We start from the raw sequence: 24,729 nt of genomic DNA on the forward strand, positions 1-24,729 counted from the left end.
CACCCTACAGCCCGCGGCGGGCGGCCGGCGGGCTCCGGGCCCCTCAGCCTGGAGGTTGGCGTCCCCTTCTGTGTGTCCCCAGCAGGAACCAACCCTTCCATTCGCCCGCCAGCGCCAGGCAGCTGGCTTGGGCGCCCACTCGGACTTGAGTAAGTGTTGGTTAACTGCATAAGCGAATGCCTCCCGGTTGATGAGGACCGTGAGGGTTAAGGAATGGGGTGACTACCCCGGGTCAGACCCGAGGTCAGGTCACTGCACTTCTCCTTTCCTGCGCGTTTGCTGGGGCAAGTGTCAGCTTCCAAGCTTCCGGGTGGTCATCCGTGAAATGCAGGTGATAAGTTCTTATCTTGGGTTGGTGGAGGATTAAATGGGTCAGTGCATGTGCAGTTAAGGACAGGGTCTGGCCGAATGATCTCAATAAAGGGTAGTCACCCGCATGGCTCTGCTTACTTAGTAGCGTTTTCCTCTAGTCCCTTCTTAAGTCTTCCCTCTCAACCTTACTCCTTTTTCCTGCCCTTTTACAAAGTACCTCCTCTCTTTCTCGCAAATATCCAGGGAATTTTCTGTTCCATTTGTTGGCAGAATGTGAGGTGTATCGTTTTGTCATTGACCAGAAAGATCATTTGCAGCCGAGATTTGAAAAAAATTGTTGAAGACTGGAGCTTCGGGAAAGCCAGGTCTTAAAAAGTTGCTTTAGCCCTTCATCACCAGAGTCTGTCTTCTAAGCTTTTTTGTAGCTTCTCCCACGCTGCTGCAATGCCGATGTACCATTTTGTTTGTTTTGTAACCTGACTTAAAGTCCCTGTTTGTTCACTCATCGTGTGTTTACGAGGGCCCACCAACGTCAGCTGCTGTGCCATGCCTTAGGGATGCATGGCTTACTCTCACACACAGTCACTACCCTCGGGGGCCTTGTAGCCTGGCTCTTGAGAGCTCAAACCTAAAATTCTGTTTGATTTTTTTCAGGGTGGGCTTGGGAGCCAGGGATGGATAGGGAAGATGAAATAAGGCAGCCTTCTATCACATCATCCAGTTTGGAAACCTACATGTGTGGGTGTTTTGCATGGATGTGTATCTCTGCACCACATGTGTTCAGTGCCTGCCGAGGTCAGGAGGAGCATCCGATCCCCCAGAACTGAAGTGAGCTGCTATGTGGGTGCTGGGAGTTGAACCCTGGTCCTCTGGAAGAGCAGTCGCTGCTCTTAGGGGTTGAGCTACCTCTCCAGCCCCTAGCAACTTTGTTTTGATGTAGCCACATTGTCTTCAATGGAAGACGGGTTCTTAGTGGGCTTATTTTCTAGGAAGTTATCCTTTGGGGTCGAGGAGGATTCCTTTTTAACAGTAGCCTCTATATAATTTGAACCAAATGGCTGCTGGAACTTAATGGGGGGAAGGAAGGAAGCAGATTGAATTTAGAAAGGTGAGGAATGGTTTAGGAGATGGCTATACAAATAAAAAAATGGGCTTCGGGGTCAAGCTTGGGGAGTTCTGTCAGTGTAGCTACATAGGGAGCCTGGGAGAATCAGGAAACAGAAATGAGGTGGCTTTGTTGCTATGGATTGCTGAGATAGAAACAAGTTCAGAATGTATGTTTCCCATGGATCTGGTCATGAAGAGTTCCAGTGAATCTTTGCTAAGGTCTTGGGGCAATGTGGCTTAGTATTTGTTTGTTTTGGGGACAGGATCTCACTATAAGCCACAGACTTACTAAGACCCTCTTGCCTCAGACTCCTGAGTGCTTGAATTATAGGTACACATCATCATGTGGGTCAGCACAGGGTTTCTGAGAGAGAGATTAATCCAACAGATATGTGCTCAGTGTTGATTGTGCTGTGCTCTGTTAGTTGTTTTGTTTTCATTTGTTGGTAGGGGATGGAGGTTGACAGAATCTCGCTGTGTAAACTGTGATTGGGCTTGTGACCTCTCAGTGTATACCAAGCTGGCCCTGAATTTATGGCAATCATCGTTCCTCTGCCTCCCGCGTGCTGGGATTACACGCTTAGTTAGGGGCCATCATGATGCCTCATGGGGAAAGGGCACTTGCCTTGCAAACCTGGTGACTTGAGTTCAGTTCCTGGAGTCCATGTAAAGAACTGAGCCCGCAGTGCTGTCCTGGCTCCTACAGAACACTGTGGTACAATACACCTCCATATGCACAGCTCTCTCTCACACCCAATACATAAATAAATATTTAACATGTGCAGAAATGGTAGATGGAGATGAAGTTAGACACAGTGCTTTGTTCAGATGTCTGGTTTCAATGCTTGGGTCGGGCTTAACCTGTGAACAGTTGGCTAGCTACAGGGATAGAAGCAGGGAAGTAACAGCAAATTGTAAGATAAATTTTTTCCTGCCCCTTTATGTTCTACTTTAAAATCTTAACACTTCATCTGGCCATGGTGGTGTACGCTTGCACTCCCAGCAGACATGAAACTAAGCTAGATGACCCCTGGGAGTTCTAGGCTAGCCAGAGCTATGGCGTGAGACTCTGTCTCAAAACAAATGAATAAATATCTTAAAAGCCAAAACAAAGATGGATTGTAAGAGCTAGGTGTGGTTGCACCAAATGATCTTAGCAGATTGTATTTACAAATTTATACACACACACATATATAACAATTATAATTAAAGACTAAGAAGCCCAGGCAGTGGTGGTGGACAACTTTAATCCCAGCACTCAGGAGGCAGAGGCAGGCAGACCTTTGAGTTCAAGGCCAGCCTGGTCTACACAATTCCAGAGCTACATAGAGAAACCCTGACTCGAGAAAACCAAACCAAACCAAACCAAACCAAAAAAACCTACAAAGAGTAAGAAGTCATGGGGCCAAAAAAGTCAGGCATGGAGGTTCATGCCTGTAACCCCGGCACTTGGGAGAAGTTTGAGGACCATGGGCTACTGAGATTGGAAAAAAACAAACAAACCAAAAGCAGGAATACTAATTGTTATTACTTTGTGAGTTTAGAGAAGGTCCTTGAGATGTGTTATCCAAGCCTGTGGTGACAGACATGTGACAATTGTACTGCTGGGTGTATGGCTGGATTCTGGGTTGCTTCTAGCTCTAGTTTTGGGAAATGCTCATTAAAATAATGGTTGGCCGTAGCCCACTTTATAGAATTGATGGGGATGGGAAGAAAATTATGACTTTTTTTTTTTTTTTTTTAAAGCTTTTTTTTTGAGACAGGGTTTCTGTGAATTGTTTTGAAGGCTGTCCTGGAACTAGCTCTGTAGACCAAGCTGGCCTCAAACTCACAGAGATCCCCCTGCCTCTGCCTCCTGAGTGCTGGGATTAAATGCGTGCACCACCAAAGCCCGGCCTTAGAAAAGCTTTACTTATGTGTGTACCTGTTTTTGTGTATTCCACCTGTATGTGGGGGCAGGCAGGAGAGGGTATTAGATCCCCTGGAGCTAGAGTCACAAGAAGTTTTGAGCCACCTAAGTGGGTACTTAAGTCCTGTCTTCTGGAAGAGTAGCAAGTACTCTTAACCACTGATATGCCTCTCTAGCCCACAACCTTGGTTTTTAACTTGCCTCTTGGGCTTTAAATTGAAATACTCATAGCCAAGGAAGTATTTCTTACATAGTTTAAATTTATTTTTATTTCTATGTGCCTGCTTGTCTGTTTGCATGCCGTGTACATGGAGTGCCTGAAGAGGCCAGAAGAGGCTCCAGGTCCCTCGGCACTGGAGTTAACAGGCAGTTGTGAGCTGCCATGTGGGTGGGTGCTGAGAACCAAATCTGTGTCCCCTGGAAGAGCCACAGGTGCTGAACCTTCTCTCTGTCCCTAGCATTATTTACTTAAAGACTGGGATAAAAAGGCTGGGTGTAAATGGCAACTTCGAACCATTAAATAATTTCCCCAGGGCCCTATAGCTAATCTCAGGGTGTCATTGGGATTTCGGGTGCAATCCTCCCCCCCCCCATGTCATTATCCACTCCGACGTGCTGCCGTTTTTCTACAGCACAAACTTTAATTGTGGCAATGGGTCTGAACTGAGGGAGGGCAAAATGCACCTTTAGGCTTGGGTGAAAATCGGGCAGGTAGTAACGTAAAAACACTAGTCAGGAGCGCTGCTTGAATCTAAGTCGTTTTCATCAAATGTATCATAGGACAGGGAGACAGCGGCGCTTGATTTGTGCACAGCCCGCCCCAGACACGCCTTTTCCCGTGGGCCAGTTTGTCTGAGCCTGCTTCTTCTCATTAGGTGAGAAGGCAGGCACCCATTAGGTGAAAGGCACAGGCCTCGTGCTGAGTTCTCCCAGAACACCACCTAAACAGATCCAGTGGGGCTCCTGGCTGTCTTAGGCTTGGGTTCTGTGACTTACTGACCTCAGCAAGTCCTCGGATCAGCATGTTTAAAGCATATGGCAGCTGGGGAAGACAGTCTGGCAGTGCATTTCAATATTTCCGGCCAACCTTTATAATTGTCACTGTTATTATTAGTTAGTTCAGGGTGTCCCACTACCATGGACCTTTACTGTACTGGCTGTTGCAACTATCAAAGACTGTGATGATGCTTGGGAACTGGAATTTTCCCAGCCTTGAACAGAAGATGATGTTTTGATGCTGTTCCATTGCTGCCGCTCATTCTTCCCCTATCTGCCATCCTTTCTTGCCATTCGTTCATTTGTTCAGTGCGTATTTGCTGAGTGCCTCAGTGCATGATGGGAGTGCTGGGCTGGGCTGGGTGGCCAGGGTGCAGGAGGGCATTGTAGCAGAGAACCATCTATTGAGGCCCTTTGTTGGGGCCATTCAGTGAGACCATTCAAGACCATTAGGTGAGAATGGGTTGGATGAACCTTATCAGAAGAGAACTAAGGACTCAGTCACTCAAGTGTATAGTAATAGAAAACTCAAAAGTGTCGGTGAATGGAGCACTGCCCAAGGTGGGGGTACTTAGGAAAAGGACAGGACATACTGGAGTCAAGAAAGCTGTCTCCTGACTCACTTTAGTTCACACTAACCCTGAATCTTCTCATGGAAGCCCATGGCTAATTCCCGTAGTTTTGTGTCTCTTGGTTGTTGCATTGGCCTTTCTGCCTAGATCATAAACTCCTTGAAAAGAATTAGGCTTTGCTTTTCTGACCTACCGCAGTGTTGACTGTAGTGTTAGTTATAGGAGCTGGTCCTAACTGAGTGCGTTTGGGACTAAGTGCTGAAGGTGTCTGCTCCCCACTTCCTTTCCTGTGTTAACTCCAGCTGCAATTCCTTTGTAAAGATTTCTTGTGTACGGGCTTGCCTGCACGTAAGTCTGTAGTGTAGGCATGCTTTGCCTATAGAGGCCGAAAGAGAGCTTCAGTCCCTGGACCTGGGGTCAGAGATTGTGAGCCATGATGAGGGTGCTGGGGATTCAGCCCAGGGCCTCTGGAAGAACAGTTAGTGCTTTTAACCACTGAGCTGTCCCTGTCATCCCAGTTTATTTTTATTTTAAATTATGTGCATATGCCTGTGTCTGTATGGGGGTGTGTGCGTGTGAGCGCAATATGAATGGTGGCTCTAAGAGGGCTTGCGATCCCCGGAGCTGGAGTTACAGGAAGCTGTGGGCTGCCTGAAGCGGGCACTGGGAACCAAACTTGGGTGTTCTGCAAAAGTGTCACATGCCTTTAGCCATTAAGCCATCTTTGAACACCCACTCCAGCCATGATTCTTACCTGCTGAAAACAGGTTCCCACTGCTACACTTTACTACGGTTGGTATGACTAGGCACTGAGAGAGTTACAATGCTGTATTCTGTAGCCTGCAGGTTTCCCTGGATGATGCATAAACATTCCTTCTGCCTGAAGAACATCCTTGGAAACCTTGACCATGGCATCGATATCAGAACCTGTAACATTCCGAGAATTCTGCCCTTTGTACTATCTCCTCAATGCCATCCCCACAAAGATCCAGAGGGGCTTTCGCTCTCTTCTGGTCTACCTCACAGCCCTGGATGCCAACGGGGACTACATTGCAGTGGGCAGCAGCATTGGCATGCTCTACCTGTACTGCCGGCACCTCAACCAGATGAAGAAGTACAACTTTGAAGTGAGTATTCTTTTCTTTGCATCTGAGTGTGTACCTGTGTGTGAGTGTGTACCTGTGTGTGAGTGTGTGTGTGTATGTGTGAGTGAGTGTGTGTGAGTGTATGTGTGTGTGTGAGTGTGTGTGTGTGTGTGTGTGTGTGTGTGTGTGTGTGTGTGTGTGTGAGCCCGAAGCTCATTGGCCAGCCATAGGTTCAGTTCCAGTGAGATCCTGCTGAAAACAAGGGAAATACGGCCCTGAAGTAAAGGCGCTTCCTGCTTGGAACGCATGTAGTGGAAGAAAAGCACCAATTTCCACAATTTATCCTTGAACCCCACACGTGTACCGTGGGATGTGCTCACTCACACACACCAAGCAATAAGTAAATGCTAAGCAGTTTTCTTAAAGCAATTGAGGAAAGGCATCCAACATCACTCTCTGAGTGTCTACATGCACACACACGCATGCATGTGTGCATCTACACTAACAGGTACACAACACACACATTAACACATTCGTGCCGTGCCATACCATACTCAAACAAACAAAAAGGGTAAAATAGGTATAGCACTAGTCAGAGATTCAGTTAAAATGCAATGATAGAGGTAAGTTAAAGTTAACAGGCTAGGGCTGGGGAGATAAGCCGAGTTGGGGATGTACCTGCCGCACAAAGCAGGAGGATCTGAATTCAGATCTCCAGGTTCAGCTGGAGATCCTGTCTTAGAACATAAGTTAAAGTGTGGAATGGCTACTTCATGTCAACTTCATACAAGCTGGAGACATTTTGAAAGCAGGAATTTCAACTGAGCAAATGAACCCACTAGATTTGGCCTGTTGGTAACCTTTTGGTGCATTTCTTTTTTTTTTCCCCTTGGTTTTTTGAGGTAGGTGTGTGCGTGTGCGTGTGCGTGTGCGTGTGCGTGTGCGTGTGTGTGTGTGTGTGTATTCTTGACTGTCCTAGAACTGGTTCTGTAGACCAGGCTGGCCTCAAACTCACAGAGATCCACCTACCTCTGTTTCACAAGTGCCCAGCATGGTGTGTAACTGCCTGCCTGCCTGCCTGCCTGCCTGTCTTCCTTCCTCCCTCCCTCCCTCCCTCCCTCCCTCCCTCCCTCCTCCCTCCTCCCCCTTCCTCCTCCCCCTTTTCTGTTTGTGATGTGTTTCTTTATTGGTGATTGATGATGGTTTCAGCTCACAGTAGGCAGTACTGCTCCCTGTTGGATAGTAATTCTGGGTGCTATAAGTGGGTAGATTGAGCAGCTCATCGTGCGGAGCAAGCCGGTAAGCAGGATGCTCCATGACTTCTGCATCAGCTCTTCTCCAAGACCCTGCCTTGTTTACCTGCCCAGGCCTCCCTTGTGAGGGACTGTGATAGGGACATGTAAGCTGAAATAACCCTTTCCCTCCCAAGTTGCTTTGGTTATAGTGTCTTCTCTATCTCAGCAATAGGGACCCTAACCAAGACAAAGGGCAATAAAAGTGGGTATAGTGAGTTCCAGTCCAGCCAGAGTTACACATTAAGACCCTGTTTTTAAAAACGGGAAGGGGAAAAAGATGGGAGCTGGGTGTGATGATGGTGGTACGCCTATATTCCCAGCACTTGGGAGGTAGAAGCAGGAGGATTTATGTAGTGAGACCCAGGCTTGCCTGGGCTGTGTGAGACCGCATTTATGTAAATACAGATCAATAGAAAGAAGAGTAGACGTGTTAATATCAAGACTGTGTTCTAAGCAGAGGGTAAAAAGGGATGTACACACTGAACAAACCCGTCAAGGCCCTCCTACAGTGGCCCATTCTAGCACAGTGATTGGAAAGGCCTGGAGCTATTCCCTGTGAATAACCCCTGGATCTGGTGACTGGGGGCCTATGATGTCTGCTCATTGGTGTGTTGGTAGTATTGCAACATGGGGGCCTTCACATGTCCTTACCATGGATTGCTTCAACTCATTGATAGCTAGGAATTTAATTTTCAAATCTTTTTGATAGTAAGAAATACATAGTAGTTGAAAATGGTAGCTTCTGGACCCTTAGAAACCTGAGGCAGGAAGATAGATCTGTGTTTACAGCCATCATGGGCTATGTAGTAAGTTCCAGGTCTCTTTTTCAGAGAATATCTTATGTAGATTCTCTGTGTAGTCAAGGGTGTCTTTTAGCTCCTGGTCCTCCTTCCTATACCTCCCCAGTGTTGGGACAGCACATGTGTGCCACCGGGCTCGCTTCATGAAGCGCCGGGGATCATGTATGCCAAGCAAGGGCTCTCACTGACTGAGCCATGTTCTCAGTACCGACTGAGCCATGCTCTCAGTACCGACTGAGCCATGTTCTCAGTACTGGACACATTTCTTTTTCATGGAAGTTAACAAATTGATTTTTAAAATGTAGATAAAATTGTAACAAGTAAAATAGCCAGTATATTAGTTCAAAAAAACCAGATGGGAGACTATGACCTCCTGGGAACCAAATTTGCAAGGCTTCTGGAGATAGTGTGGCATTAGCCCAAACAAGGGCAGAGCCACAGATTACTGGCACAGAGCGAGGGGGTGACACCACATTGGTCATTGTAGAGGTGTAGAGGCTGAGGGTCACTTGTCTGAAATGTTTGAGAGCAGACTTGGTTCCACTTTTTGAGCTTTTGGATTTTAGACTAGTTGCTTCCTCTTGTGTTAAGGAGGAGGCCACAAGGCTGGCTGAGAACTCTAACAGTAGTCCTTTGTTAGTGTGAAGGAAAAAGGGGATTCTTATGAATCTCTGTCTTACTTGGCCGTCTGAACTATCTCAGAATGTCTTGCCCTTACCAGGTATTTGATATGCTAGCAGGTTCTGCTGAAGTTTAAGCTTTGGCTCCCCACAAGAAGCTCATAATGAGAGCTTTGTCAGACTCCATGGCTCCCATGAGCCAGCTCACAAAGAGCGCTTTCTCCTGATGTGGTTTTGCCACAGATAAAGGAGAAGCAGCCTGCCAAGGGCCTGAGGAGATGGGTGGACACAGCCTGATGCTTTGGTGTGGCCCAGGCACCTTTCACATCAAGTCTTACTGAACAGCTTGTTTCCTTTTCTCACAGTCTCGCTGGGTTGTTCAGGCTGCCCTTGAACTCAAGGCCATCCTCCTGGCTCCGTCTGCTGAGAACTGGGAATTAGCAATTTGTACTTTCTTGCTGGGCTTCTTTGCATTCTTTATTACTAGATTTCTGTTTCAGGAGGTTTTGTTATTAGCCAGAGAACAGAAATATGTGGCGTAGGAAGTTGGGAGTGAGGGAGGCAGGAGAGTTAACACAGTAGATTAGAGCACAGATGGCCAAAGTCATCTGGAAGAAACCGCACGATGGCTGGATGGGTAGGAGCCTGCGCCGAGTTCAATCTGGAGGACCCACATAGTGGAGGAGGAGAACCTACTCCTGCAAGTTATCCCCTGACCTGTATACAGCATGCACAGTATGTGTGCACAGAGACACACATCCCAGATAAACACGCAGAAGTGTTTCCCAGACTAGAATGAGAAGTGCTGCTTTTATACCAGAAGAGAATGTGACAGAAGGAGCTTGTGTAGCAGGGAGACCCAAGAGTCATGTCCACAGATGGACAGCTCTGTACGAGGCCTTGCTTCAAGCAGCTCTCATGGTGGTCTGCAGGCATGAGTGTCTGATCAGAAATTGCTCCCAACTGTTCTCCACGTACTCGCTGCTCATGGTGATAGGTGTGGGGGTGGAATATGCAGGTCACTCCTGGGTGTTCTCGTTTGCACATCCATTTGTTTGTTAGAAAATAACAAGGTGGCTTTTGGGTCAAGGGTGCTCATTAGTCAGTCTCCTAGGCTGATGAACAGCAGACACCAGAAAGACTGAGTCTGGGTCAGGAAGGTTGAGGGCCAGACCTTCATGTGCTGAATTTCCATCAGGAGATGACCCATTCCAGTGGTCAGGGTGCATACACTCTAGAAAAAAACTGATTAGAAACTCAGAAGGCCCAGAGCCCAGAGCTGAGACAGTTGTACTTGTGCGTGAACTTTGACTTGCTTCTGTCTACCTTTGACAAGTCATCTAGCTTCTTGGAGCTCGGCCCCTCTTCTAAACATAAAGACAGCATCTCCCTTCATAGATCAACTGTAGATGCAACAATGCAGGTACAGTGCTTATCGAGTTGCCTGTTACAGGAAGACATCAATTAAAAAGGTTGTGATAGCCAGACATGGTGACACAAGCCTTTAAACCCATTCTCAGGAGGCAGAAGCATGAGGAGCTCTGTGAGTTTGAGGCCAGCCTGGTCTACAGAGTGAGCACGAGTTCCAGGTTACCCAGGACTATATAGAGAGACACTGCCTTAAAAAAGAAAAAGAAAGACAGAGAAGGCTGTTGTGCTGTTGATCCTGATGGAGTTTGTCTTCACTGTAGCTTTCCTGCCTAGGGACCCTTTTATTAGCCGGTGGTTTGCTAGACTCGGCTCTTGCTAAGGCTGGCCTGAACTGTTGCTGCAGGCTGGAGCTGGTCTTCTGCCTGGCCCCACCCGCTGTCTTGTCCCTATTGCCTGCTTCTCAGCATGCTTAAGAGAGGCCCGACTGGTAACACTAGCGCAAGACCAAGACCCTCCAAAGGGTCCCTGTGTCCCTCACCGCATAGGATCTGGACGTGTTGACCTGTGCTGTGTCACCATCTGGCCTTGGATTTATTTGTAGCCCACAAGAATTATTATAGCACACGAGAGCTGTAAAGTACCGCATGAAAATGAGCTGTCGGCACCACCCCCAGCTGCTCTAGGCAGCTTTTTCGTGTGCATGTCTCGTAGTTACTCTGTAAGAGGACCAAAACTATAACCTATTTTGGTAAACCATAGCTTCACTTGGTACCTAAAATATGGAGGATATTCTCACTTATTTGGCAGGTTGATTATTGTAGAAATTACTACGTGAGCAATTAAGGGGGTTTGCCAAAACAGTTGTGTGATTTTTGTGAATAAATGACTTCAAAATAAAAGATGATCTCACGAAAGATTTGAAGCTTGAATAATTGTGTGCTGTGCTGTGGTTTTAATAAACTCACATGAAGACTGAGTCGGTGTTAGTTAATAGAATTACTGATCTAAGAACCAAACATGCCAGGAATCAGTTTATAAATCCTTTCCAGGTATACTCTTTAATTAATTGGGCAAACTCAGTGGCTCTGCGCTTGTCCATGCAGGCATCAAGTTGGTTTTGGCTCTGGGGTGGGCTCTTCTGACTTCGAACTTTCCCTCCCTCCCACGGTTTTCCCTGAGACTGGGTCTCTCTCCATATATCCTTGGCTGTCCTGGAACTAGCTCTGTAGATCAAACTGGCCTTGAACTCACAGAGATCCTTCCAAGAGCTGGGGAATAATTTCTTGTCAGAGTTCCTTCATCATGTTCTTTCTTCCTTGGGTTTTTGAGACAGGGTCTCTCTGTACAGCCTTGGCTGTTCTGGAACTCACTATATGGACCAGGCTGGCCTCAAACTTACAGAGACCATCATGTCTCTGCCTCCAAGTGCTAGGATTAAAATCATGCACCACTACTCCTGACCTTTAGTTCTCTCTCAGTAAGAGCTCAGTTTGTTCATGAATAATCATTTCTTACATATATGACTTTAAATTTTTGTTATTTTGAAGATTAAAAATTTAGAATGGAAAGGAGGTTTCTGGGAAGGTAGTGGATTGGTAGGAAATCAGTAGGCATCATTTTCTCTCCTAGCTGAAAGTTGTTTGTGCAGGATCCATCTAGTAAAATTGATTTGGAACTCACGTCTATTACTTTGTGACTTCTAGAGAAGCTTGTTGGTAAAATGAGGTAGATTTGGTCAGTTTTAGTCTTTACCGTAACAGCAGACACCTATGTTTCACTGCTTGCCCTGTGGAAAGCGGTTCTGCTCCTGGAACACCTTACCCTGTCCTCTAAATATTGGGGCGGTAGGTTCTTACTAATGCTGATAGCTGCTTCTGATCACAGATGTCAGGAAGGTAGGTAGCCATTTTGAATTTTCCTTATTGTTGTAGGGCCCTCTCTCTTGCAGAGGACCCAGGTCTGGTTCTCAGTATCACATCAGGCATCTCAGAACCACCAGTAACTCCAGCTTCAGGGCGTCCAGAACCCTCTTTTGGCCTTCAGAGGCACCCTAACCCACATAGTCATATATATATATATATAATTAAAAGTAAAATAAATTTTTTTTATTTTTTGAAAATATATTTATTTTTGGTCTGGAGAAATGGCTCAGCGGTTAAGAGTACTGGCTGCTCTTCTAGAGATCCTGAGTTCAATTCCCAGCAACCACATGGTTGGCTCACAACCATCAATAATGAGATCTGGCGTCCTCTTCTGGCGTACAGGCATGCATGCACACAGAACACTCTACAAAATGAATAAATTTTTAAAAATACATTCCTTTTCATAAAACATTCCAATCACAGTCTCTCCTCCCTCATCTCTTCCCAGATCCTCCTCACCTTCCTACCCATCTGTCTTAGTAAGGGTTCCTATTGCTCTGAAGAGACACCATGACCACAGCAACTCTTATAAAGGGAACATTTAACTGGGGTGGCTGGCTTACAGTTCAGAGCTTCAGTTCATGGTCGTCATGGCAGGGAGCATGGCAGTGCTGGAGAAGTGACTGAGAGCCCTACTATCGCAGGCAACAGGGAGTTGTATAACACTGGGAGTAGCTTCAGTATAGGAGACCTCAAAGCCCACCCTTCTCCAACTCCAAAATAGCCACACCTCCTCAAAGCCCACACTTCTCCAACTCCAAAATAGCCACACCTCCTCAAAGCCCACACTTCCTCCAACTCCAAAATAGCCACGCCTCCTCAAAGCCCACACTTCCTCCAACTCCAAAATAGCCACACCTCCTCAAAGCCCACACTTCTCCAACTCCAAAATAGCCACACCTCCTCAAAGCCCACACTTCCTCCAACTCCAAAATAGCCACGCCTCCTCAAAGCCCACACTTCCTCCAACTCCAAAATAGCCACACCTCCTCAAAGCCCACACTTCTCCAACTCCAAAATAGCCACACCTCCTCAAAGCCCACACTTCTCCAACTCCAAAATAGCCACACCTCCTCAAAGCCCACACTTCCTCCAACTCCAAAATAGCCACACCTCCTCAAAGCCCACACTTCCTCCAACTCCAAAATAGCCACACCTCCTCAAAGCCCACACTTCTCCAACTCCAAAATAGCCACACCTCCTCAAAGCCCACACTTCCTCCAACTCCAAAATAGCCACACCTCCTCAAAGCCCACACTTCTCCAACTCCAAAATAGCCACGCCTCCTCAAAGCCCACACTTCCTCCAACTCCAAAATAGCCACACCTCCTCAAAGCCCACGCTTCCTCCAACTCCAAAATAGCCACACCTCCTAATTGTACTACTTCCTTCTAACCCACCACATTCTGCTCTCTGGCCCCCAAAGTCTTACAGCCACACCACAATGCAGAAATGCATTCAGTTCAACTTCAAAAGTCCCCATAACAGTTTCAAACTTATTTAAAAGTCTAAAGTTCAAAGTCTCTTCTGAGATTCATGCAGTCTCTTAACTGTAATCCCCTATAAAATCGTCGTCATCATCATCATCATCATAAAACAGATCACGTACTTCCAACATATAATGGCCAGGATATACATTACCATTCCAAAACCTAGGGAAGGGAGCAGAGTGAGGAGATACTGGACCAGAGCAAGCCAAAAACCAGCTGGGAAACTCCAAACCCTGCGTCTCCATGTCTGACGTCAGTGCTCTTCAGATCTCCAATTCTGGTCAGCTTTGTTGAGTGCAGCTGGTTGCACTCCGGTAGCAGCTCTCCTCAGCAGGTACCCATGACTCTGGAGTCTATAACATCTTACATTCTCCAAGGCAAGTCAATCCAGGCTTCACATTCGCAGATCCCTGCAGTGGCCCCTGCAGGCCCCCATTCAGGGACACCTCTGACACATGCCCCCATTCAGGGACACCTCTGATACAGGCCTCCATTCAGGGACACCTCTGACACAGGCCCCCATTCAGGGACACCTCTGACACATGCCCCCATTCAGGGACACCTCTGACACATGCCATACCTCAGCAGCTTTCCTTGCTCCATTCCTTTCCTAGAACAACAGTATTTAGTCCCCCAGGCCCTGGGCCTATGTAGTCTCGTATTCTTGGCCACCCAGGCAGGTTAAGGCATAGAGTAGGTCTTAGATCCAAGCAGCCGGTGATTGGCTGCTCCTCCAGCTGTGGCCTATCATGCATGCAGGTCACTGTCGGGGATCAGAGGGTTTGTAGCTGGTGTCCCGGCTGGTTTTATGTCAGCTTGACACAAGCTAGAGTCATCTGAAAGGAGGGAGCATCGATTGGAAAAAATGCTTCTATAAAATCCATGTGTAAAGCATTTTCTTAATTAGTGATTGGTGGGGGAGGGACCAACTCATCATGGATGGTCTGTCACAGGTCTGGTGGGCCTGGGTTCTGTAAGAAAGCAGGCCCAGCAAAGCAGGGAGCAAACCAGTAAGCAGCCCTTCTCCATGGCCTCTGCGTCAGCTCCTGCCCCCAAGTTCCTTCCGTGATGAACAATCATATGGAAGTATCAGCAGAATAAACCTTTCCTCCCTAAGTTTCTCCAGTCAGGGAGTTTCATCCCAGCAGTAGTGACTGAAGACGCTAGCTTGTTATTTACCTTTCTCCTCTTGTAGTGTGCAGAGCACCTTTCAGTACCGTGAACGCTGGTCGCTAGGGGTAAAGGCTCCAGTTAGGCACCGGTTCAGCTTCTCTGTGTTCAATGAGAGATATAAGGGTTGTCTTCAGCAATTGGGCCTTTCCACACACATACATAGACGTATAAAGTAAAATAAATCTTCAAGAAAAAGAAAACAGTGCACCTCTATTAGTAAGGATATCAAGTTAGTACTAATGGCAGCAGTAAAAACTGGTAAAGCTAGTGGTACATGATGGCCATCTGAGGAACAGTAAATCAGTTGTCCTCCGCCCTCTACACATGCTGTGGCAACCCTCCCCTACACACAAAATAAATAAATGTTAACAATTTAATACTTAATTAAGGGATGATGATATAGCTTAGTGGTAGAACCTTCACCTAGCATGCACAATATCGCAGGTTCAATATTCAATACTGAAAACACAAGAAAAAAGGTGAATTTTTGGCACAACTAACAACATACATCAGTGTAAGGAACAATAAAAGAGTAGAAGTTGCTCAGTGCTTAGTAACACGTGTCTCCGGCGGAAGACCTGGGTTCTGTTCCCAGAACCCTGTGGGGCTGTTCACAAGCAGCTGCAACTCCAGTTCCAGGGATACCTCTGTCCTCTGTGAGAACTGTTCATAAGTGCACGCACATGTGTGTGCAAATACACACACAATTAAAAATAAACCTTAAAAAACATGTAACACTAACTTTGATAACAAAGCCTGACAGATGACCAGATTAAAACCTTGCAGGTTCATTCCTTGTGAATATCCGTACAAAAATCCTCAAAAAAAAAAAAAAAAAAAAAAAAAAATGCTAGCAAACTGAATTCAGGAGGAGGTTCAACGAATTATATTCCCCGATCAAGGTAGAATTGATCCCTAGAATGTAAGGTAGTGTAATGTATGAGGGCCACTGTAAGGCCTGGGATGTACTCAGCTGGTAGAGTGCTTGCCTAACACGTATGAAGCTCTGAGTTTGGTCCCCAGCACTGCATCAAACCGTGCATAGTGGCATATTCCTGTAATCCTACCACTCGGAGGTAGAAGTGGGAGGTTCAAGAAGTTCAAAGTTAGCCAGGCAGTGGTGGCGCATGCCTTTGATCCCAGCGCTGGGGAGGCAGAGGCAGGTGGATGTGGAGTTCAAGGCCAGCCTGGTCTACAGAACAAGTTCCAGTATAGTCAGGGTTATACAGAGAAACTCTGTTTCGAAAAACCAAAAAAGAAAAGGAAAGGAAAGGAAAACGAAATCCTCAAATTTGAAGCTACCCTTGGCTGCATGTGACTGTCTCAGAAAAATTACAAATAAATAAGGTAATTAATTTACATTGTGAAATTATAGACATGCACTGTCACAGCTGTCATGAATCAGGGGTTCAAGAGGTATTTGAACATTCTTCATAGCATTATTTTCAATGTCTACAGTGATAAACAGAAGTCTTCATTAAAAGATGACTGAGTACTGAGATTGTCAGGGTAGCTGGGAGGGGAGGCAAAGGCAGGTAGATCTCTACGTAAGTTCAAAGCCAGCCTGATTCACATAGTGAATTCCAAGCCAGCCAGAGAGAGTGAGACCACATAGTGAGATCCCGTCTGGAAAAAAGAAAAAAAGACAGACAGACAGGATAATGGAATACCTGTGGCTCAAAGTGACAAGGATACCTGGGGGGGGGGGGGGGGCAGGAACATAGCATAACGATGTGTATGTGTGAAAATGCAGTAAGGAAACCCTTGGCTTTATGTGCTAACTTTAAAAAGTAATAGTCAAAAAAGAACAGGAGTGGCTGAAGCCAGGCATGATGACAGGTGACAATAATCCCAGCATGTGGGAAGCGGAAGGGTCAGGATGAGCAGCTTGTTCAAGGGCATCCTAGGTAGTATAGAGAGACCCTGTGTCAAAAGCAAAAACATCCATGACAGCAAAACGAGATAGTGAGCAAGCTGTGTGAGTGTACAGGATGGAGTGAGGAGATTCTGATCCATGCCGCAGCAGGCTTCATGGACTCTGTGACATTGTGGTAGGTGCCGTGGCAGTCAGAAAAAGACAGACGAGGCCCTAACAATCATAGAGGTCTAAGTAGAATGGAGTCGACGGGCTGGGTGGGGAGGGGTTCTGTGGGGGAATGGGGCTTGTTGGTTTTTGGGTTTGGTTTTTGGAGGCAGGGTTTCTGTGCATAGCCCTGGCTGCCCAGGAACTCACTTTGTAGACCTGGCTAGCTGGCCTTGAACTCAGACTCTGTGGCCTCTGCCTCCCCGTGCTGGGATAAAAGGTGTGCCCATCACACCCAGTGGGCTTACTGTTTGATGAGTGTAGAGTTCCCACTTTACTGCATGGAGTAACTCTGGAAATGGAGACTGATGCTGGGTGTCTATATATTAGGGATATAGTGTGCCCAAATGTATACAGAATGGTAGTTTGGGGCTCTGTACATTTTAAAATAATAATTAGGCAAAGATCTTAGAAACATCTAACTTTGTCTTTCTGGCTTATACACATTCCCAGTCAGGAATGTATATGCTGTGGCCCAGACCTACTTTCATGGTTCCGGCTTTACGGCTACTTTCCCCTTTCATTCAAGTGCCTCTGGTCACAGCTCATTTGATCTTGTGTGTCCCTGTAGGGGAAGACAGAGTCCATCACTGTGGTGAAGCTGCTGACCTGCTTTGATGACCTTGTGGCAGCAGGCACGGCCTCTGGGAGGGTCGCAGTTTTCCAACTCGTGTCTTCATTGCCTGGGAGGAACAAGCAGGTAAGTGCTCAGGGTCTAGCATCGCCCCCTTCTTGGCAGGCTCCTCGTGGGTTTTTAAGATGAGAAATTCTCAGAGCTGGGTGTGGTGGCGCACACCTTTAACCCTGGCACTCCCGAGGTAGAGAGAGGCAGGTCCCTGTGAGTTTGAGGGCAACCTGGTATACGTAGTAAGACCCTGTCGAGAGAGAGAGGGGGGGGGGTGGCAGTCCTTATCTGCCTAGAAATCATATTCAGCATGACATTGTACTACTTATAACTGGGTGATATCTTTGTCCCTGCTTAGAACATTTGGCATAAAGCACAAATCATCGCTCTTATTTTTCTTAATACCCTCTCGTGTTCTTTGGGAGTTTTTAAAAAATTGTAGTGTGTGTGTGTGTGTGTGTGTGTGTGTGTGTGTGTGTGTGTGTGTGTGTGTGTGTGTAGATCAGAGAACAATCTGGGGTAATCAGTTTTTTCCTTCTCCTGTATAGGTTCCACAGATCAAACTCACATCCCCAGGCTTGGCTACAATTGCTGTTATCTGATGAGCCATTTTGTTGACCCATCTGTGAGGTTCGAATGTGGATAGGTAGGTAGGTAGGTAGGTAGGTAGGTAGGTAGGTAGGTAGGTAGGTAGGAAGGAAGGAAGGAAGAAGGAAGGCGTGTAGGTAGACAGGTAGGAAGGTAGGAGAATAGGAAGTAGGTAGGTAGACAGGTAGAACCTTGTGCATAGTTCTGTGTGTAAAGCCAGCTTCTCCAGAGTAGGAGTGACCCTGTCATGAATGCAGTCACCCAGCTGTCCTTCCCTTGTGCTCTGTTGTCACCCGTAGCTTCGGAGATTTGATGTCACTGGTGTTCACAAAACCAGCATTACAGCTCTGGCTTGGAGCCCCAATGGGATGAAACTGTTCTCCGGAGATGACAAGGGGAAGATCGTCTACTCCTCTCTAGATCTAGACCAGGTGAGGTGACTCTCAGAGACATCGTCCATCGCCGCCTTTCGTCTGTCCTGCGGTGCGGTCTTCTTACGGTTCAGTGGCTTGTGCTCTCCACCACCGTGCCCAGCTGCTGCCAGTTGTCACAGTGGTTTCTCTAGACTTTTCCAGTGTTTTATAAGCTTCTTCTGCTGTGACTAAAGAGTGGGTCTGCAAAACCAACAGTAAAATTATATGCATTTGAGTCGGACATGGCGATGCCCTATAATTGCAGCACTTGGGAGCTGAAGTAGGAGGATCTTCATGTGTTTAAGGCCAGCCTGGGCTGCATAGAAAGTGCCAAGCCAGCTAGAGTGACATAATAAGAACCGATCTCAAAATGAACAAAGGGAAAATTGTACATGTCTCCTGTCATGTCAGTGAACAGAGAACTGAACGTCTGGCCTCCGTCTGCACGGAAGACCTGTGGGGAGGTGGGGAGGGGGAGGCGTGACAGTAGCATGATGTTCTCCCCATCACGTGTCATCATCACGTGTCATCACGGACACTTCATCACATGTAGTTTAAGCTTTTTCAGCATTTATTTTGTATGTGGGGCATGGGGCCTTGCTTTCTACAGTATTTGTGTGGAGGGTAGAGGACAACTTGCAAGAGCCAGCTCTGCTTCCCCTGTGTGAGTCCCAGGGACTAAATGCAGGTCATCAGGCTAGACGCAACGCACCTTGAGCCACTGAGCCATCTTGGCAGCCTGTCAGTATGTTCTTATTTCCAGGTTCAGTCCAGGGGCACAAACATGGGCCTGGCAAACTCTTCAAATTGGTTCTGCTGCAAAGCCCATGCTTTCCTACTGCAAATCAGGGTTTATGATTCCTGTGCTGTGCTTTGTCACATGCTTTCCAGATGGACTCGGCATTCCCCCTTCATGCCCTGTGTTAAATCCTAAGAGCTTAGTGGGGTTTGTTTTTTACTTTGAGATAGCTACTCTGCCTAGCAGAACTTAACTATTTTATTAGCCCTCAGGTCCAAGATTGAACTATAACTCATACTCCCTAGCTGTAGTTACTAAACTTCCTGGCCTCAGAATCTTTTATGCTCTTAGAAAGATGACTCCAAAAGTTTTTTTCTTGTGTGGAGTATAGCTATAAAATATACCATGTTAGAAATCTAACTCAGAACTGGAGAGGCAGTTCAGTGAGTGAAGTCACCTCCTGCCAAGCCTGATGACCTGAATTTGATTCCCTGGACCCATGCGTCAGAAAGGAATTGATTGACCCCTTTAAGTCATCATTTACTGTTCATACATGTCCTATGGCATGGGCATACAGCTCCCCAAGTAAATATAATAAGAAAAGTAATTAAAACTGACTGAGCACTTGGGAGCCAGAAACAAATGTATTTTTCTCAGTTGAGAGCAGCCTGGTCTACATACTGAGTTTTGCATAGTGAGGACTAGCCAGGACTGCATAGTGAGACCCTGTCTCACAACAACAATAAATAAAATCATTATTATTATGTACAGAGTGGACTCATAATCTAGGCCTTGCTTACGGCACACAAACACCACTGAGCTGTTTTTCTAGCCCTTAGTTATATAAACTCACTGCAAGTTAATATAAAACAACATAGTTTTGTGAAAATAGCACAATATTAAAACAAACGAGACGTGGCGTTACTTTCTACTGGTGCACATCTCTTCCACATTCAGTGTAGTGGAAGATAGCTGGCTTCTCTTCTCAGTTTGCTATGATACTGCTTTGTTTGGAGTCTATAAAGAACACCCAGCCTCACATAGGCAAGTATTGGAAGTGGTGGGCGTGTTGGCTTGGCCTTTTCGTGTTACTATGGATATTCTGTTTTACTTATACTCCCACCCTGGAAAACAGTCATTTCCCAAAAGGCTACAGTTAAAAATTACAGCTGGGCAGCGGAGATGCACATCTTTAATCCCAGCATTTTGGAGGCAGAAGCAGGCGGATTTCTGTGAGTTTGTGGCCTGCATGGTCTGCAGAATGAGTTCCAGGACAGCCAGAGCTACACACAGAAACCTTGACTCTAAAAGAACCAAACAGGGGCTGGAGAGATGGCTCAGAGGTTAAGAGCACTGGCTGCGCTTCCAGAGGTCCTGAGTTCAATTCCCAGCAACCACATGGTGGCTCACAACCATCAGTAATGAGACCTGGTGCCCTCTTCTGACCTGCAGTAATACATGCAGGAGGAATGATGTATACATAATAGAGAAATAATCTTTATAAATAAGTAAACCTTAAAACACACACACACACACACAGAGGTTTCTTTCCCATCCTTCCCTCTCTCCTCTACCTCATACTGAAAGGGCTGATCTGTCTCCATGAATCCTCAGACTACATCTGCAGTTTGAATGCTGCATGAGACCCTGATCTCCTGACTTACATACCTCTCTAGTGCTGAGATCAAAGGTATATGCCACCACCATCCAAGCCTCTAGGACTAACTACTGTGGCTGCTGGGATTAAAGGTATACACACCCCTGCCTGGCCTCTATGGCTGTGGCTGGCTTTGCATTCTGATCTGCAGGCAAGCTTTATTAGGTTATAAACAAGACATCACCACAATATCATGCCCATAAGATAACATTCCACAGCGCTCTTCACTGTCTTGAGGCTTTTGTGTCCTCTGTGACCCCCTCTTCTGAGATGTCCCTTGTGCCTTGAAGGGGATAATACAGACATCCTATTTAGGCTTAGCATTCAATGGTCAGATAATACAGTCATCCTATTTAGGGTTAGCGTTCAATAGTCAGATAATACAGATGTCCTATTTAGGGTTAGTGTTCAATTATCAGATAATACAGACGTCCTATTTAGGGTTAGCATTTTTAATAGTCATGTATTCTCAGCATTTTGGCCAGGTTTGATTTTGCAGTTAACTTCCACTCACTGTGAAAAGAAGCTTCTCTCACTAACACTAACAGAAGCTCTAATCTAAGGGCATAAACACAAATGTTTAGAAGGTAGTTTGGTGGGTACAACTTGTCCATTTAGCAAAACAGCAATAGTAGCTTCCACCAGATTTGTAAGAACAGGCCTGAATTCCCTCCTGTGGCATGGGCCGCATACCTAAGCAGAGACTGGCTCCCAGCTCAGTCTTGTTTGATTTCTCTGTCCTGCAACCTAAGCACGCAGTGTCTTCAGGATAGGGTCTTATCATCCAGTGTTTGTTGAAGAACTGCTGTCTTGGTCAGTGTTGTATTGCTCTGAAGAGACACCATGATCAAGCGACTCTTATAAAAGAAAGCATGTAATTGAGGCTTGCTTATAGTTAGTCCACTTTCATGGGGAAGCAGACCTGCCTGGCACAGGAGCAGTAGCTAATGGTTTTCTACCCAGCTCTGCAGGCAGCGGGAAGAGAAAGGGACAGGGAACCTCAAAGCCCACTCCCACTGACACATTTCCTCCCACAGGGCCACACCCATATGAGCCCATGGGGTGCAAACCACCACAGATACCATAGAGATTAAGAGCACTGGCTGCGCTACCCAAGGAGCCGGTTCTGTTCCCAGCACTCACGGTGGCAGTTCACAACTGTCTGTAACTCAGTCCTAGGGGACCCAGCACCCTCTATGATCCTGGGAATGAGGCACCAAGTGGTGCATAGGTATGCACGCAGGCAAAACACTCCTACACACAAAATAAAAGGAAATCTTTGAAAAGTAATGGCAGTAGCGTATGTTATTCCTAAGGCTTTTGAGGACTGCTTCACAGACAACTCAGAGAGAGGCAGCCTACCCTGTGGCTTCAGGGAGCTGCTTTATCACGTGGGGTTGTTTGTTTTTCAAGACTGGGTTTCTCTGTGTAACAGCCCTGGCTGTCCTGGAACTCACTCTGTAGACCAGGAGAGATGGTGTTAGTCCCAAAGATGTCAAGAAGAGAAACAATCAACCCAAATTATCATGGCTAAATTTATTAAGGCAAGTGTTTTTAATCTGTGTACATGGGCTGTGTCCCCCTAAAGGTGGAATTCAGGAGACCGGCATTGAACATGGGCACCCAGATTAGGGTTCCCAAAGGGGGATTTGGCAGGCAAATAGGCAAAATTACAGGAGCAGCATAACAAGGGCGTCCTAACAACCTTTAGAAACAAACACATGGTTGCCATTCCCTGGACAGGCAGTATAGAACCAATTGTAGCTAAGGTTACAGAGGAGGCATAGCCCAATCCTTGAGAAACAGATTTAATCATAAACATGAATATAGTTTATGTTTTCTTAGAGTTTATGACTCTTAAGCCTAAAATGGAGGCAGGCTGTCTGGGAGGTTAAGAGTACAGGCCGCTTTACCAAAAGACCTAGGTTCAGTTCCCAGCATGTGCATGGTAGCTCATAACCATCTGTAACTCCAGTTCCAGGGGATTGGACACCCTCATCTGGCCTCCATGGCTACCAGGTACATATATGGTATACAGATAACACCAGGCAAAACACCCTTACACATAAACTAAATTAAATTTAAGATAAAGGGCATATGACTGCATCTCAGTATTCTATGAAAATGGTTTGGGCTGGCATATACTGTAAGAGTCCCTTAGTCCTGGGGACCTAGGGGTCTGTGGACCCCACTTAGAACTGCTACTCTGTGGGGGCGTCTCTTGTCGAGGTTATCAAGGGTTTATTTAGATTCTGCGTGTCCCTGGTGCTTCTGTGGTGCTGTTTCTCCCTGTCAACCCTTCCTGTCCCTGGGAGCAGACTGCTAGAGAAGCAAAGGCCACTCAAGACTCACTATTCAGGGAAATACAAATTTTGGGGGGAGATGTCCAGAAACACCTTGAAAAGTTATTTCTTTCTTTTTAAAGATGTATTTTTATTTCGTGTACATGAGAGTTTTGCCTGCATGTGTGTCTGTGCATCACTTGTATGTAGTGCCCAGAAGAGGGCATCACATCCTTTGGAGTGAACTGGATCTGGAGTTAGAGATGGTGTGAGTCTCCCTGTGGGTCTTGGGAACCAAACCCAGGTCCTCTGGAAGAGCAACCCATACTCTTCACTGCTGAGCCATCTCTCCAGCCCCTGAAAGCCCATTCTAAAAGACAGGTGCTTAATGAGATTGGGGGGGGGGGGCTGAGAGAATACTCTTTGTTCTGAAATGTGCAGCGTAGGCTAAATTAAAACGAGAAAGTTACATTTACATTCTAACTCACACAAGGGGGGCTCTGCCATCAAACTTCTCAGTATTTGGAGAGAATGGAAATTTCACCATCTTGATCGTAGTGTAGTTAGATAACTAAAGATATATCAAAATTGAAGTCAGAAACCTAAAAATGGTGGATTTAATGTGTATAAATTTTATCAGTGGATCTCATTATTGAGACACACAAAGGGTCAGTGATTTGGCATTATTCTTTTGTTTGTTTTTTTGTTTTGAGACGGAGTCTCTGTGTGGCCCTGGCTGTCCTAGAACTTGGATCTGCCTACCTCTGCCTGCTGGGCGCTGGGATAAAAGGCGTGCACTGTGCCCAGCTCTTGCAGCGCTATTCCTAACAGTCAGTCACATTTTTCTGTAGTTGTTGCTCATCTTCCCCTCATCTCTGTGAGCAGACTTCTGATGGAACAAGAGGAGGCCACTGAGGTGACGAGTGACAGCAAGAAACAGGTTGTTTTGAGACTGGGTCTTGCTATATAGCTCAGAGGCTGGCTTTGAACTCAGCAAAGCCTATCTCAGCCTCCAGCATGCTGGGGTTAGAAGCATGTACCACCATACCTGCATTAAAACCAGAGTTTTGATACATGGATGTGCTGAGCCATCCCTTCAGCCCTTTCTTTCTAACATGTTTTCTGTGACCCTTCCAGTTGGGAAGGATATAGGATATAATGCCTACAGAGTTGCTTCAGACTCTTCGTAGAGAGGATATGAGAGCAGATCACTGTCATAGTGATTTCAATGACAGTCATACTCTCTTACATGCTATAAGAGACTTAATACATGGCATGGCATATTTGTGTGGATTCCTTTGAACTGGTTACTAGAACATTATTAAAGAAATATGTAGGTTTTTGATGTTTCTTTTCAGCCTTGGTATAGTATGAGATAGATAGATGATAGAGTTTCTGTCTCATCTCAAGTAGATGTTAATATATATTTTCTTGTTGGTGAGAATTTTCCAAATGTCATTGCAGTACGTTAACAATGAATCTGGAGATGTTAAAGTATACTTTTTGCTGTTTTGTTTTGTTCTGTTTTGTTGAGACGGGGTCTCATGCAGCCCAGCTGACCTCAGACTCACTGTGTGGCCAAGGGTGACCTTGAACCCTTGGTCTTCTTGCCTCCGGGAGTATGGGTGTGGCCACCATGCCTGGCACCACTGGAAACTTTCTGTGCTTTTGAGTTCTGTATAGTCAGCAG

The 24,729-nt window shown here is 46.2% G+C and overlaps 1 protein-coding gene across 1 annotated transcript in view; it reads left to right on the forward strand.

Annotated features, from left to right (window-relative positions):
* Nucleotides 1-75: 75 nt before the first annotated feature.
* Nucleotides 76-24,729, forward strand: part of Tecpr2 (tectonin beta-propeller repeat containing 2) — an 84,577-nt gene continuing 59,923 nt past the window's right edge. The window contains exons 1-4 of the mRNA XM_051196631.1: nucleotides 76-149; nucleotides 5,736-6,023; nucleotides 17,307-17,435; nucleotides 18,248-18,379. Of these exons, the coding sequence (XP_051052588.1) occupies nucleotides 5,805-6,023; nucleotides 17,307-17,435; nucleotides 18,248-18,379 (480 nt within the window). The 5' untranslated portion in view covers nucleotides 76-149; nucleotides 5,736-5,804. The remainder of the gene's footprint in view (nucleotides 150-5,735; nucleotides 6,024-17,306; nucleotides 17,436-18,247; nucleotides 18,380-24,729) is intronic.

The sequence above is a fragment of the Phodopus roborovskii genome, unplaced genomic scaffold (assembly GCF_943737965.1).
Source record: "Phodopus roborovskii unplaced genomic scaffold, PHOROB, whole genome shotgun sequence".
In the NCBI taxonomy this organism is placed as follows: domain Eukaryota; kingdom Metazoa; phylum Chordata; class Mammalia; order Rodentia; family Cricetidae; genus Phodopus; species Phodopus roborovskii.